Source organism: Stegodyphus dumicola, chromosome 3 (assembly GCF_044657685.1).
Source record: "Stegodyphus dumicola isolate Sdum_Otavi_A_Nest chromosome 3, ASM4465768v1".
NCBI lineage: Eukaryota > Metazoa > Arthropoda > Arachnida > Araneae > Eresidae > Stegodyphus > Stegodyphus dumicola.
In genome coordinates, this window is record NC_140770.1 from 140,429,889 (window position 1) to 140,447,457 (window position 17,569).

At 35.1% G+C, this 17,569-nt stretch overlaps 1 protein-coding gene across 2 annotated transcripts in view; it reads right to left on the reverse strand.

Annotated features, from left to right (window-relative positions):
- Nucleotides 1–1,289: 1,289 nt before the first annotated feature.
- The window catches only part of LOC118202245 (potassium voltage-gated channel protein Shaw-like), a 437,925-nt gene continuing 421,645 nt past the window's right edge, over nt 1,290–17,569 (reverse strand). For both annotated transcript variants that reach the window (XM_085813375.1, XM_085813376.1), the window contains exons 6-7: nt 6,414–6,572; nt 1,290–2,729 (exon numbers count right to left, since the gene is read on the reverse strand). In XM_085813375.1, coding sequence (XP_085669501.1) covers nt 2,611–2,729; nt 6,414–6,572 — 278 coding nt within the window. In that variant the 3' untranslated portion in view covers nt 1,290–2,610. The remainder of the gene's footprint in view (nt 2,730–6,413; nt 6,573–17,569) is intronic.

A 17,569-nucleotide genomic window follows, 5' to 3' on the forward strand; every position in this document is an offset into this window, starting at 1 on the left:
GGTTGCGTGGTGACGGTATGGAATAAATTCTTCATTCTGTTTAGTTATCCTTACTTTTTGCATACTCTAAATGAAGTAGGTCTCGACAAGTTCAGAAATAGTTGTTTTATTGTATTAATCTTTTTGATGGTCATCAAAGAGCTCAACTCGCATTCCAGTTACTCATCGCAGTGGGCGCAAAGGAACACAGCTGGCATTATGAATTTATGACTGACAGATATCATCCGTACATGGGAAGAAGGAATTGCTTAATGTCGCCAAAGGGATGAAGGATTAATATTTATAATTATTGAAACCATTTTTTTGGAATGTCACTAGGTTAGAGGTCGGCAACGTTTTTTACTAAGAATGCATATTTAAAAAATGCAAGAGTTCGGTGAGCACCGTGGGGCGGGCTACTATATATATATATATATCAAAATAGAGTTAATTTATGTGGATTGTAAAAGTTTAGATTTTTTTCTAAAAATTAATTTTGTTATTGCGAAAACGTTTATGAAAAAAGTTGCTAACCAAGCAAGAAAATTACAAGTAGTTGTTGTCGTGCAGCTGAAATAAATTGTTGACACACCAATCAGCTGAAATGAATTCATTCTCTCAGAACCAAGCACTGCAAAATCGATGGTCTGTGCACATTTTCGTAACTTTTTTATTTAAAGAAAAGAATGCGTACTGTGCTTGCAACTTGAAATTTAAATTCATATACGAACAGAGGTTACGGATATAAAGCATAGCACGCCGTATTTGGACATAGATTATGAAGATGATGGGGACAGAAAATTGTTTATATATAATTGTCAAAAATTGATTTATCTATTAATGTAGTATATCTAGATACCAATGAGATTCTAATTTAGTCAAAAGTTTAAATGTACAATTCATACAGTTGTTAAAGCGCAGAAGATAAAATAAGAACTTTTACTAAAATTCTTCATCATAAGTACAAGTGTTAATTGTCCATATATTTAAAATTTGGAATTTAGATATCCGAACACGGGCACTTTAAAATTGCTTAGCGGGCATCGGGTTGCCGATCCATGCAGTAGGTGGTACGTATTGTGGAAGACTTTAAATGAAATAAATGCAAAATTAATGACAACATTTAATTTAAACATTCCTAAGCATTTATTTCAATATGATTTATTCAAGCATTGAGAAAACGTGGCAGATTGTTATTATTAATGAATGGAGCTAATATAGCGTGGAAGAACTAGATAGAATATATCTGTTACAGATGCTACATCAAAAACATTATTTTTCTGGTTTAAGAATAACTTTACGCTACTAAATTTAAAAGAAAAACAATTTATTATTCATTATTTAAAGACATTCTTTTTTTAAACAACATCATTCTACGATTATTTCATTTCTACTGTTGCCACTTACAGTCTGCATATAGTTGTACAAAAGAAAATGTTATGTATGATTTGTAAAGGCTGCATATCTTTTATGATTTGTCACTTTATCCCTTCTCCCGTTAGTTTTATTTCTTCTGAATAGATAAATAATAATAATAAAAAAAGATTTTTGTCCAGTAAATACCATGCACTAATGTTACCGAATATTATACTAATAATTCAACCAACTAAATTTCTTAAATGTTAATATTTTTTTAGTGTTCACGAATTGATGCGATGCCTATCAACAGTAATGTTTTGATATTAGTTTACAAACGCAACGAAAAAAAACTGCAAATGAATTTGTTATGATTTCTCTCACAACTCATAACAGGCAACAGTGATCTGTAATTTCTCCAAAAATTAAGATGATGACAGGATATAGAGGCCATGCAAAGTATTTTTAAGATGTTGAAAATGTCATTATTTTTTATTAGTTTCAAAATAAACGTTGTTTTCTTTCTTTCCGCAGTGTAATACATATCTAAACATTATCTTAAAATTATTAGATTCTCTTTTCATTTTTTGTATCCTATTTCAAAATCTTGCTTTTCATAAAATGCACTTTCAAAAGATAAATGTTTTATTTATTTATTTTCCATTATTGATAATAAAAGAGCATAATTGCAATTTAAATAAGAAAGAGTTTCATATCAATTTTAACGCTCTGCTTACTATTCTAATAATTATAATTTTAAGTTATGTATAGTTATGTAGTATTACGAAGTAATAAGATTCGCCATTCTTAGATTATGAAATTCTACCAGTCATTAGTGAAAAATAGTTATAATCCGATATGTATTTATTTAGCTTTTACTTATTATTATTTCTTTTGGATAAATTTCTTGTGTGTATTTGCATGCCTCTTTCAGAATTTAAATCAATTACTGTTGGTCCACAGACGAATTGCAAAAGATTGTTACCAGAGTTTAATAGTTTATAAGCAAGTCATGAATGACAGTTTTTTTGCGTGGTCCGATGTCACATCAAGTATTTGAGAGTGCCTTTTAATTTAATACAGATAAAAAACGAGGGGATAAGAATAATGAAATCACAGAAGCGACGTGGTGAAGAGCCAAAATGTGTGTTTTTTCTTTCCGTTTTAGAACTGAGGTATAAAAACATTTTCTCACTGGAAAACACTAAAGTATCATAAGCTAGCTCATTCTTATACGATCCAGATCTCCGGATATGTTGTTACACGACCTTGAATTTATGTGTCGACCTTTTGATTAATGGCGCTTGGAGAATTTACTGTTGGACCCTCAGATTTTGTATGCAGGGCGCTGCCGGGACTACCATTTCCTGTTCTCTCTGGCGACGTCATAACATCTGCAAATTCAAAGAGAAATTAAATTCAGCTACAAGCATACATAGGTATAAAATCATTACCTTCTGTTCGTATATTTAATGAAATATTTGCCGTTTCAAATTATAAAATTATGGTTATTATTATAAAAATACTTTTTAGTACTTAAGCGAACCACTTTGGCAATGTTTGGCCGTTTTTCAAAGAAGGAAACGAATGATTACTTATGATAGAATATTTAGACACATGGCAGTGTGTTAGCCAAGTTCGGAATAGACGGAAAAGAAAACAGCGAGACACCAGCCATGTGTATCTTACACGAACCATTTCGAGCTACTTTCGACCCCCATTACTTAAACACTATTAGATCTACAGGCTTAAAATTTTGTATGTATAATAGAGTTCCCTTGAAGACCTAAAATTCCAAATTTCATTGATCAACCTTTTATAGTTATGAAATTATTAATGTGTGAAAAGTCTTATTTTTATCACTCACTGACTGATCAAAAACCTAGACCACTTCTAAATAATTTAGATACGTGAAATTTCACATCAAGGTAGATATTTGGCATATACAATAGAGTCTTGCAAACTGGACACAGTGTAGACTGAGACTATTCGAGTTTTCGAAAAGTCGAGTTTTATGGAATAAGGTGTGGGATTTTCAGAACTCTTAATATTTAGCTGTAAATTTCGCTAGACATTTGTAGCACAATATTGGACACGGAAAAGTGAACCATACACAGTCCTTCACTATGGGTCATCATTTTAGCTTTACCGCTCTCTTCAATCTCTTCGCTTTCTCATTCATCTTCATTTTTATCCACATTGTCTTCCACTAGTGAAACTCTTTCTGCATATTCTAAAATTTCACAATTTTCATCTTATCCCATCTATTCTTCAGCATCACTAACTTCTTCGCAGCTTGGTATTTTCTTAAGTAAATCAACTATTACACAATTTTATGTACCTTCTCTGCTTTCGTGAAATTCGTTTCCTGAATGGTCCAGTAACTTTGTCCAGAAACGAACGAGGCTTATCTGCAGGATTTCACTCCAAGTATGAGCTATCCATCCAACATATCTATTTTCTTCAGTTTCTCGATCATATCACATCCCTCTTACATGGCTAGGACGGACAAGAGATGAAAGAAGTTTACTTCTGTATTTTTAATTCAGTGACTCCAAAACGCCCTAGTCACTGACGCCAACGCCTAAGGCTGACACACTGAAGTTACATTAGGAGGGAGAAACATGGCTCTTATATCTTCGTCTTTTTAACTGTTCTGCATCAGGATGGGATGAGGCATTGTCTAGAATGAAAATCGCCTTCCCTGGTAGATTTTTGATTTTAAAAACTTTTGGCCAGCTGATACCTGACTTTTTCGTATCCTCGAAAGAAGCAAACAGCGTTGCCAAATATTTCAACATATCTTGAAATTTGTTAGGCAGTTCCAATGGTACAATTGGTACAATTTGAAAACAGCAAAGATTACAGAAAAAGAAAACGGAAAATTTTTGAACAGAACAAGGAAAAACATAAGCATAAATAATAATTATATATACCGTATGTAATATTTGCTCTGTTTAGCCTAGAAATATCTTTAAAAAGCTCCGAAAAGGTTGTCGAGTTATACGGAATGTCGAGATATTGGGAGTCGAGTTTGCGGGATCCTACTGTACAAAGGAAAAAATCTAAAACTTCATTACTCATAGTGAGCTGCCTGTTGTGAAAATTTTGAGCCAGGTGATAGTAAAAGGTGAGGAGCTACGCAATATATAATTTTTTGTGAATCCTAATTTTTCCTTATATACTGTGGAGCGTTTAGAATCAATTATGTACTATGGAACGATGCACAGAACGGTGCAAACTTGCGAGGCTTTTCTATTAGTTCTACATGAATATACCCAAAAAGAACAGGCATAACACAGCATGGGACGGAAAGTTGATTTATAAGTGAATAACTTGTTATCAATAGATAGAACGCTTTTTCGAGCAATTAAGGGAAAGAGTTTAGGTTTACACGCTCGAAACTTATTGATAATAGAAGTAATGATTTGTGTTCATGTCAGCGAATTTCTGAAGACTACTCCTAGGTTTGTTTGGCCTAAGCTAGAGGCATTCCGAAAAGTTTAAGATTATTGTTTACTTTCTTTTTGATGAACACGACCGCAACTGATTTCTCGATTTTTTTAAAAAATTTGATTACGGAAACTTACGCATTGATATCCACCAAGGAAAATGTGCCCTGTGGAGGACTTTCTAAAAGAAACTGACTGATATCTACGTTACACGGGGAGAAAATCACAGAAACACCCATGTAGCCATGACTCGAAGCCCTGACTGAATTACCAGTGGAGATTAGTCTCGCGCCACAGCAAAAGCCAGAAGTGATGGCCGTTTCATTATGGAAGCACCTAATATGTGGCCACCGTTACCTCCTATGAAAGGACAGACAGTTACAACCATGCCTTCTCTGGAATTTGAACCTGGGCCCATCGCAACGGCAGTCAGGGTCACTAACCACTACGCCGGCTGTTGAGCAAATTCATCTCTCGGCCGCTGGTAGGCGATTTCTCGATAATGATTTGAATTTTCTATTTTGATAGCCAAGTACCTAAGCATTGTATGACTGGACTAAGAAATGCATAATGTAGCAGGATTGCTGTGGCGTTCGGCATGCATTGGAGAGTGGTGTTTGGTAATTTTGGAAGTCTTTCACATCGATATTAAATAAAGTGGATCCGAGGACGGACTCTTGTGGATCGCCGGCTAAGATAGCTTGGCGGGTAGAATTTTTGCTCGAAACGAAACCTGTTAAATAGAATTTAATTATGTTTATGATGTACCCTGGGAATCTCAGGCTATGTATTTTATATGTTAGTGGGTCCAGCTGGATGCATTCAAAAGCTTTGGCAATATTCAGAAAAAAGGCTTCAATATATATATATATTGTTTAAAGACATTCAGAAATTATTTCAGCAACACGGTAGAGCTGGTAAGTAGTTGATAGTCGCTGTCTGAAGCCAAATTGATGCGGAATTAGTGTAATATTTTGATCGAAGTGGTCTTTCATTCTGTTAAGGATGCTCGCTTCCTGATTTTGGTTAATGAAGGGAGGAGGCTGATTTGTCTATAAGATTCAGGTTCACTAGGTGCCTTATTCGAAATTTCTATAATGAAACCTTCTTTATAGTTACTGTATAAAATATTAAATGGCACCATTAGAAAGCTATTTTCATTGGTTACTGTGGAGCATTATCAGTATCGCACAAAAATATCTTGCTTTTTAAGGGGTATGTGAAAAAAAAGGGAGGGGAGATTGAGAACCACTGCGATAAGGAATCGCAACATATCACGCAGCATGTTATTGGCCAAACTTTAGATGGAAGTGTAAATTCTGGGCCTGAATGTCTGTTAACCGCAATACTGAGTATATTGTGTTAAGCTTTGAATTATACATGGTGTTTGAAAAAGATTACATAGTAAAATACCTTTTGAGAAATTAGCCGTAAACTGATAGTCACGAGCCATTTATCCATTAATTATGAGATACATATCTGTGCAATCTTTTTTGAAACCCCCTGCATAAATATTTTTAGAATGTGAAGTAAATATATCTATTGGTTACCCTGAATATCACTTAACAACTTTGATTTGGTTTAAAGATTCGGATATTCAGTGTCAAAGATATTCAAAATGCATACCTGAGGGCAGTTCTGTAGAAACATGGACAACAGTATGGTGGATGTCCACAAGACGAGCTGCTCTGTCGATTGCACTTTGGCGCCGATTCCTTATTGGTGGTGGAGCTGGAGTCTCATCTCGGCTGTGATTTAACATAGGCATGATTTCATCTTTTTCTCCTGCGGAAAAATCAAATTATTATTACTAAAATTTAAGGCGGAAGCCCGTGCCCAAAATGATGCTCCCCTTGTGAAATGCTGTTTCAATTTTTGTGACCTGAATACACACACGCCAAGCACTTTCCTTTAGTAAAATGACGATTTCCGCGAGGCGTTATGAAGGTAATATGCAATGAACGTAATGTTTCATAGGGGAAGACGAAAGAACGTTTCTTGAAGACGAGAAGCGATTTGAAAGACTTTCCGCGAGTATCATCCTTGAACGAATTCGGAACTTTTACATGCTGAACTTCGGAGAACGATAAACATTATTGTTTTGCTGTATGGGTCATGTTTGAACATGCTCAGTGCAGTAACTACAACACACTCCTCGTTCGTTCTTTTCTTGCCAGCCACAACATATCATTTCTACTGAGAAGAATTACCTCCTGCCAATTTTCTTTCTTTACCCGAGGTGAAGAAGAGGTTGCCATTTTCATACCATTGCCAAGACGCAAAATGTTATGGAATTGCTTATGCAAAATGACCTCGAGGCTATATTTTAGCGTGGCAGGAACACTGGACATGTGCATTATTCTACAAGGTAACTGCTTTGAAGGAGATAGCCTACAAGATATATTAATGTCGAAACTCTATTTTGTGTCGAATTAGTATAAACGACTGTATGACTTTTCAAATTGTTGCCATCAAGTATTATCGCCTTGCAAAATATTTAAAAAATTAAATAATGAAGAATTTGCATGAATGTATGTATATTTATCGCATTGTGAAAAAACAACGGTACCCAGAGCCATCCGGTTTTGAATAACGTAGTTCTCTACCAGAATATGGGCACTTGGAAGCCCGAATCTTAAATTTCGAATTTGCTTTATTATCTGTTTCATGTTTTTTAAGAAACTGAACGATTTCAAAGCGAGAAGTGGCAACTACAGAATGAAATATTTTTATCTCCAGCACGTAAGACTGTCTATCGGAAATTTTAAAGATAAGCTGTTTTTAAATATTTTTAGCCCAAATGCTGTCGAAACATGTATGTATGCGTAAATGAAAAAACTTCCCCTTTGGGCATAAATTTTTTAATTACTTTGTAAGGTTTATCCTAAGTTTATAACAGTTAATGTTTAGTTTAAGCCACTTACCTTCACTTCTTAATTTCAGATTGCAGTTTCCTACCAGAACGTGTTTTTAGAAGCTCCGTTAAATGCGAATGAAGAAGTAGTTGAAGTTCTTGATCTGTGTTGAAGTTCAAATATTTAACTTGGAATTGCCGCCAGAGTGGACAACACACAACGGCATATGAGGAACATTACGAAACAGCCAATTGAAGTTCTATTGACTTCTTTAGACAGCCAAAGTTTCTGAGCAGCGCGCGTTCGCCTTTTAGCCTACTCTCTCTTAAAACTATTATTATGCTCGGCCGTACTTTAGACCCTTGATACTTTCGCCGTTTAGTTAGCGTTAAGGGGCCAACTCTGTTAGAATCTTGATAGCTTCGGATCTATCTTTTTAGTCAAGTTTAGTTTAGTTAAGTTTTATTTCTTAGTATTCCTGAGTTCAAGCCCGAGTGGAGGCTTTGTTGTAAACTCCAAGAAGGAGTCGACTGTTAAATTTATTTTGAATAAAAAAAGGTATTTGAGTCCTGCTCTCTGTCAACTGAACTAAGCGATTATTTGCTTACCAGTTCTTAAGGTTCCTCATTTTTAGCTGTAACTCAAAGATTGGAATCTTACAATTTTATTTAGTTAATTTTGTTTGCCTTTCCTGAAGGCGTTTCGTAAGGGCTCTGAGACTTCCAGTCTTAAAAAAATTCAGCTTGGTTTTTACTAAATTGGTTACTTGCTCAGAAACAGGATACCAGATATGATCACGGTTGCGAAACTAAAGACGGAAAAGACTTTCTCTAAATTATTAGTCAACTTATATGTATATGTAAAACATTTAACTAATCGTCTGTCAATAAACAGCAAGATTGTAGATTCGTTATTTTTAAAAAATGCGTTTTTGAAATTTGCAGCGACGAGAATAGAGAATTCTAAAGATGTAACGGTCAGTTGTTTTAACATTTTTGTGTGTTGGTGCAAAGTGAAGTTTTTGTTAATTTAAGTATTTATTCATTACACCAAAGTGTTAATTTATTGTATTAGTCTAAAAAGATACTGAAACTATATTACACACATATGAGTTAATTAATTTGCATTCTACTCAGGGCTTAAAATTTAGTCGGGTTCTGTAGTAAGATGGGTATTTTAATTTATAATATTTAATAATTTTTCATTTATTTTATTCATTTAATACATTTTGCTTATTTCCTTACATTTTATGAAATTTTTATTACTCATTATTTATTGTTGTATTTAGTTAATTTTGTTTGCCTTTCCTGATGGCCTTCCGATAGGGCTCCAACACTTCCAATCTTAGAAATTGAGCTTTGCTTTCACTGAATCAATTATTTACTCAGAAATAGGATGCCAGATATGAAGTTTAATCAGAATAATTTATATTAGCTACAAAGTATCCAGTGATCTGAATCAATAAATGTTTCATTTCTGGTTCTGATTATTCGAAAGGCAAAAAAATCTCATAAAAACAACGGTTCTTCATAACGTTCCCACATAACACATTTTTTTAAGTTTACGCATTTTCGATAGATGGCGCCACCGCGGATACTCCTTTATTTGCCGCGGATCGATTCAATATGATTTCTCTATGCTCCAACGGATTCGCGTGCAGTTATGTCGATTGGTGCTTCTCCATTCCTAAAGATGATATAATATTATTATATCCAGTGGTCGTAAAAATGCTGCGGATTTATTTGTGTTTGCAAAGGAATTCTGCACCGCTGCGCTATTTTTCAGTTGAGAAATGAATTAATTTCCTTGAGCAGTAAGAAATCATGCTAATTTGCACTTAATTAATAATATTCTTCGTATAAGTAAATCGCATGAACTAGCACGTAGATATTCTTGCTCCGTCAGTATTTATAAAAATATTCCTAAGCATTTTTACTACTAAAAATGAATATGTTATGCTAGTTAACCACCGCTTTCTATTAAATACACATACCTCATTAAAGTAGTAAAGCTTAACATTTAAAAATAAGACATGAATAACGATTGATTTAAATAAGAACTGAATCGATTGCTAAATTAACAGTAAAGTTTAAAAAAAAAAAAGAAACGCTTTAAAACATCCTTGTAACTTTTGTTATATAAATTTAAGCTGGACTTCCATCTTAAATGGCAAACCAGAGAGTTATCTAGCTGGTTGGGTCTTCTTATGAAAATGTATAACTGGACATATAAATTCTATTCTAAATTAAAATCAAACAAATATTCTTTATACTCTCCTTTTTATTTATTTTTTTAAAGAATTTAAAACGATAATACAAATTTAAACGACTTTTTCTCATACGAGTACAATCTTAGGCGATTTGCCGTGGTTGATATGTTTTGAAAAGTTTACAATATCCTAATTTTGAAACCAGAACAAATAAATACTTATTAATAATTAGTTTACTAAGTATTTAATACCAGACATTTAAAAATAATTTTTAGATAAATGATAATAATTCTTAAATAATTTCTGATAATAATTCTTAAATAAATAATAACCAATAATTAAATAAATAATAACCAATAATTAAATAAATAATAACCTGATAATAATTCTTAAATAAATGAATAATTAATTATAAATATTATATTTAATAAGTAATTTTAAATTTCATTAAACTTTTGCCTTTCTGTGCTACTGCACTAGTTGCACCAGCTCTGCCTTCAAACGACCCTGCCTGTGCAAAACGTTCGTGTGAAAAGAATTAGATGTATGGATGCAGGTGTTTCCGATTATCCGTAACCTCAGTTTTATCATTCGGTAGAGCTGTCAGGCTTTCATCAGGCTTTAGTATATTTTTGAGTAAACAAGCGCCACTTCTCTCGTTGAATTTAATCGGCGGAAAATCCCAGCAATCAAAGGGTAAAAAAAAAAAAAAAAAAAAAAAAAAAAAAAAAAAAAAAAAAACCTGTTTTGAAGGTACAGTACAATTCCAGTTATCCGAACTCCGACTATCCAAATCGCTGATTATCTGAACAGCTTTCAGAATTTAAGAAAAAAATTAAGTCGAGAACCTAGTCGAACAATCAACGATTTCAGACATTAAAAGGAGCAAACCTACAATTTTAAAATTGTTGTCACTGCTTGAAAACGAAGATAGAAGTTCTTCAAGAATATCAATGAAGGCAGTAACAAACATAAATTCAGAAGATGTCGTTTTCAAGTGGTTTTTGCAGCAATGTTCTATGGGAAAACCAACTTCGGTTTTTTTTTTTTTTTTTTTTTTTTTTTTTGTGAAAAAGCTAAGATCTTAGCTTCGAACCTTGGCTGGTCATCCTTTAAAGCATGCAATGGCTGGCTAAGAAATTTTAAGTGCCGGCACGGTGTCCGTCAAACAGCTTACTTTGAACGATATGTTCAGCATTTCAGCACTTGTAAGTACTGTAGCTACACTAACTGCCTTTTCATTTGAATTAATTAAAACCCTTTTTTAATAATTTTTTTCTCCCATTTTCAACATACAGTACATACAGTTATTAACAAAAGTGTACGTAGATCCTTTCTTCGGGAAAAACCAAATTATCCTAATTTTTGATTATCCTAATGGGGTTTGGTCCCATCTGAGTCGGATAATTGAAAAGTTCTACTGTATTTTGATGTCCATTGTTGAACACTATCCACCATTTGTAAGAATGTAAATATCGGCCGTAGAGATTTCTAAATTTTTTTAAAATCGTTATGAACATAAATGTACTTAACGAGCTGTATAGGCAGCCAAACAAACGGTTTTCGCCAATTCACAACGATGTTTCCAATACGCTAACAATTTTCCATGGAGCTGTGAACAGTGAAAGAATACCAGCCTTCATTAACACGTTGAAGCCTGGCGCCCATTTTGCTGTCCTTTCCGTTCAGCCGGCGCGAGCGATCAAGCGGTGGAATGTTGCAGGATGATCGCGACTTCATGCACTGAGTAGACCTTATCTGTTGGTGAGCTTTGTCGGTTACCGATATACAAGCCCTGCCTGTGCGTGACAAAGCTCGTGGTCGCGAATGTTAATACTGTCGGTCCAGAGGACCGACGCCAGCCAAACAAAAATTCCAGTGCCGGTCCCCGAGGACCGACGCCGGCCACACGGAAAGTTCACTGAAGGTCCCCAGGTAGAAACGTCGGCCACGCGCGGTCCAAAGGGATCGGAGTCGGGCTCAACGTGTTAAAAGTTTGGTACATTTCTGTTGATGGGGCGCCACTATATACAATGTTATATTTCTGCAATGCTGAAATTGTGCACGATGCGGAATTAGAGAGGCTATCACATTCGGTGCTTTGGCGCACATTTGGCGACTGGCTCCGTACTAGTAGAAAAGTACCGAAAGTTGTAATGTAATTCAATTAAAATAGGGCCCACCAGCGGCCGAGCGGTAAAGTCGCTGAACACTGGTAGTTCGGTCCGAGGTTCGAATCCCGCTAACGGGCTGGTTGCATGGGCGTTTTCGTGGTTTTCCCCATGTGTAACGTGTATACGAGCCAGTTTCCCTTAGAAAGTCCTCCACGAAGGCTATCCCTCCCCTTAGGCAGATAGCCCTAGTGTGCTTTGCCGTAATCTCAGTAAACCAAACCAAACCAATTAAAATAGTTATTCAAATTAATATTTATTCATATAAACTTAGCTCTCACAAGATCATAAGAAACACTTCTGCTTTTAATTTACAATAAACATAACAGCAAAATAAAGAGATTATTCTTGAATTTTAAAATGCGAGTAGAAAAAGTCATGAAACATTATTTTTGCGCTGAAAAATGATACGCTTTGTTTAAGAATTTATTCCGAGATGCAAATATAACTGCAAACCGCATATTTACTTTCATGCACAGACACTAACAACTTTCTTCTTAATAATACGTATATTTCCGTTCTTTATCTGGCAACACCGGTTTTTATGCTTGCGGAAGAAGAGTGGGAGCATGAAACAGAAAAATGTCTTGCTTTCTCATATTTAGGATGAAACAGTTACTGAAGGCCAATTTTAGCCCCTTTAACTTGCTTCCTTTTTGATGCTCCATCTACTCTTTATTCAGAATAAATAGAAGATAGAAAGAAAGGGAAAAAAAAAAAAAAAAAAAAAAAAAAAAAAAAAAAAAGATAATGCCATCTGCCGTTCCGCCCTATTTAAACCTACAATCTCGCCACAAAGTAAATAATCGTCTTTGGGCCCATGAATGAAATACAGCATGTTCCATATATTTTACCGAAATTGTCCTATAAATAAGAATAAAGCCATATTTATAATTAATGTACTCGTTATTTTTATGAAAGAGGAAAATTAATGGAGATACTTTTATTAAATGCTTTAGCTAGAAAAAGTTTATTTGATATGATCTAAACAAGAACAAACAGACACTGATACAAAATGTTTTTAATACGAGTGTTTAAGATAAATTAATTATTGGGTGCACCAAGCCTGTTTATGCTTTATATGTTTGAAGTATTAAATATATCTGGCATAAAAATCTACTTAAAAGAGGAGGACATGCAATTGAAGAGCCACATGTATTGAATGTCGTTACTTAGTACAGTCCATAAGTTCGTGCGCATTAAGAGTATGCGTGGAATTCACTATGACGCATTTACTAAAACAATACAGTTTTGAACCTGTTGAAACTTGTCATCGTTTGACTAACATATTATTCAGTTCATCACCAACTTTCGTAAATATCGAACTCATTTTAGTACCCATAGAAGATGAATGTAGATAATCAGTACAAACATGATGTGCTACATTTTTTATTTTCGTGTGGTGAATCTGCCTGGTTTGCAGCGATAAAAATTAATAGTGTACATGGTGAACACACTATTAGTGTAAGGACTGTCCAGAAATGGTTTAAAAAAATTAAAGTTGGAAAAAGCAGCATTGATGATGAACCCCGTTCAGGACGTTAGAACCAAATCAAACGATTAATTCAGAAGTTTATTGTGAACAACTTTGCCGTCTAAACTCAGAATTGATCAAAAACCGCTCACGATTGGTGAATATCAAGAAAGTGTTGTTTCATCATGATAACGTTAGACCGCATACGGCTCGAACAACGCTGCAAAAAATTAGTGAATTTAATTGGGAGCTTTTGCCACATCCTGCTTACTCCCCAGATATTGCCCCAAGCGATTTTCCCTTATTTTGTGCCTTACAAAATTTTTTACTCGGTAAAAAATTAAATTCTAAACAGGATGTATGCAATGAACTGTCAAGTTTTTTTTGCATCAAAACCAGAGTCTTTCTACAGCAATGGCATAAAAGAGCTGACTGTAAGATGGCGAGACATTGTAAATAATGGAGGAAAATATATAATTGATTAAAATGTTAAATTGTGTTTTTTATATTATTTAAAAATTTGCCAAAAAAATGCGTACGAATTTATAGACTGACCCAATAAATGCACTGTTTTCGACTCCGATTGCATGTTTCATGTCTAACAGGCATGAATTTGAGTATTAGATTTATATTGTTCACCGTGCAAATATGCGTTTTTTTTAAAAATATGCTTTTATTAAAATCTGTCTGATTAAACAGAAAAAAAAGTACTGCGTTAATTGTATACTTTGTTAATTTAATCGATTTAGTTTGTTAATGTACAAGCAAATCGTTTAGTCTGCTAATTACTAAGAAACAGATTAAAACTTTAAGGTTGAATATTTTAAGCTTTGAAGAATGGCAGCACACTGCCACTTGGAAGATCAAAGTATTTTTGTTACCGGCAGTGGCAACAAATTTTTTTAAGTAGCCGAGTTTGCTGATTAAATTTGAAATATCTTTCACTCTACCGAACAGCAGGACACTAGCGAACGAGAGATAATGCTTTATTTTCAGCTGTGGCAACAAATTACTTTTAAATTACTAAATTTATTAATTAAAAATTCATTAAATGCGCACAAAATAGGAAATACATAAAAACAAAAGAATTTCAATATTCGGATTTCGAGATCATATGATCAGGAGGAGGGTTAAGTACAAAAAACAAAAAGCAGTACCTGATATCAAGGCGTCTCGAAATAAACAGTTACTTGAATATGTTGATAAGTGTGATATTCACCATTGAATTAACTGAAATTTTTATTACAAAGGGGCAATTTGCCGAGAACAACTATTAATTTCGTTTTGGCATTTTGCGTAGATTCACTATAAACCTTGATTCACTTTTTAAATTTGGCCACCAAATAATAGAGCACTGTATTATGTTTAAAGAAATTAAATAATAAAAATCTACATAAATATATGTATGTTTCTCGCATTGTTATAAAACAACGGTACGTAGTAGTCCAACAGTTCAAATTTTGAATAACGTACGTTTCCACTCGAATCTGGGCATCTGGAAGCCGAAATTTGGAATTTGGAATTTGTTTTATTATCGATTTCACATTTTGTAAAACTTTAGCGAAATTCTGATTAACAAATTCAACGATTTCAAAACGAGCAATGGTAACAATGCACGAAAAGAAAAAAACATTTTTATCTCCAGCACGAGAGACTCTGTATCGGAAATTCTAAAGATATGCTCATTTTAAAATTATTTTGCTATATTGCTGTTGAACTGAATTTTATGGTTTAAGTGCGAAGAACGTGATATTTAATAAATAAAGGTCAAACACAAATGTTAAAAAGTCTCTTTGGGCGCAATGTAAAATCTGTAAGCTTTCAATTTTTTTTTTTTTTTTCATTTTTTCGTAACGGAATTGCTAGACATGACTTCGACTGTTAGATGGCAGTAGTATTCAAAATGACGGTCATCCCACAGCAACGAATCTAGGGCACAATTTGCAAAAACAAGCAGTGTTGTGAGCGTGTAGCGTGAATTCAAATGAAACTTTGATTACTCGCCGAATCCTGGAGAAGACAGGGATACTTGTAAATGTGTAGTGTCGGAGCGGCATGGTGCACTATAAAATGCGGCGAGCCAAAAGTCCTCTCGTGGAGATTGGTGGAAGGGGAGAAGGGTGGGAGACCCTCGGATCCTCCCCCCCCCGGGGTGCCTTTCCTCAAAATTGGGGGTGGAAAATAGAAGTCCAATCTCCCTTCGGAGTAGGCTCTAGAAAACTATTGTTCTATGTAATATGGACAAGACAACAACAACAACATTACTCGGTGCCCAGACAGTATAGTGGTTAGGGAAGCCTGAATGCGATACCGAAGGGCCCGGGTTTAGGCAAGTGCTCGCCATTTGGGGGGGAAAAAAAACTTTCATTTGTAGGATTCCCCACAGTGTAAATGCGAAGTTACTGTTGAACGTGAAGAATCTGAAGAACTGATAAGCGAATAATCGCTTGAGTTCGTGTGACAGGAAACAACAAGATAGAAAGGTAAACTAGCCCTTCATTATTCCGACTAAAGTTGAACAAACTCCGTCTTGGAGTGTACAATAAAGCCGACACTTGGGCTTTGAACTTAAGAGACTAAGAATAATACTAAACTAATCTAAAGAGATATAGCCGAAGCTATCAAGATTCTAACCGAGTTGGCCCCTTAACGTTAACAGACTGCGAAGCTATCAAGGGCCTAAAGTACGGCCGGGCGGTAATAATAGCTTACGAGAGAGTAGCCTTAAAAAGGCGGAGGCGTGCAGCCAGAAACCTGGTAACTCTCTCACTAAGAACGAAGAACTTCGCGGTTAAATACCGCTCTTTCTCATTATGTATTCAGACGGGATTCTAAAACTACGTTCTAGCCGGAAGTAGTAAGGTAAAGTTAAGAATCGACAGGAAAGGAACTTAAAATTTAATTGTTAATAAAATTAACATAATCCTTACACATTACTCACAAATCCATTTTGACGCAGCGTAAAATATTTAGTGAGATTGATAGAAAGAAGTACGTTCTTGCCTACATTCCTTCTTGGAGGAAATTGTGTAGCGCGTGGGAGAAGCCTTTGTACTCAGCTTGAAGAAGTCAACACGTAAATCTAGCAGAGAGTTACAGGTGCCATAAATAACAATAAGCAAGATCTTAGCAAGCATTTGGGGTTTCACCCGTACCGGCTGCAGGTGGTTCAAAAATTGTGCTCGCAAAGTAAGGTAAAGCGACTATTCGTGAGTTTTGCAAGACTATTCAAACTTTAATGGAGCGCGATGAAATCCTTCTGATAAAGGTAATTTTCAGCGATGATGTGACCTTCCATTTAAGCGGAAAGGTGAATAGGCATAACGTTGGGATATGAGGAACCGAGCATCGGCATGCCACTCTAGATGTGGGACATGACTCTCCCAAATGAATGTGTTTTTTGCTGTATCAGGGCTTGGAACATATACCTGTTTACCTTTGCCAAACACAGGTGTCCCCGTCCTCCGTCACCTGTGTCAGAGCGTGGGGTGTATGGTCCGTTCTTCTTTCAGGGTTAAACAATTACTGGTGAAATTTACTTAATATTGCTGCGCGACTGTTGATTACACAACTTAGCGCAGACAGAGATGACTACGTTCTACAACAAGATGCAGCGCCGTGACACTAGCATCATGCTGTACGCAGGTTTCTAAACGAGAACTTTCCAGACTCAATGATCCAGTTGTTTTCAGGTGGCCCTCAAGATCACCGGACCTAACTGTTTGTGACTTTTTCTGTGGGTGTTCTGAAGGACCAAGTGTATGTGCCTCCACTACCCGCAACTCTGAATAATCTTCAAGAACGCATACTGCTGCTGTCAACTCCGTCATGTTGCATCTGTGCCAAGTCTGCTAATTTCTTCTCAGTTATGTATATATGTACACTCTGCACATACGCACACAACAAAAAAGGGCGAGCAATTCTCTGCTGGGACGGTTGACGAAATTTAGCTTGCGTTTGAAATGTCTCAAAAGCGCGACTTAGGATATGTATTAAATGTATATACAGTGTTGTTCAAACACAGATATTTTAGTGCAAAATCGAACTTTTTCAGAAATGATATGCTTTTTTTC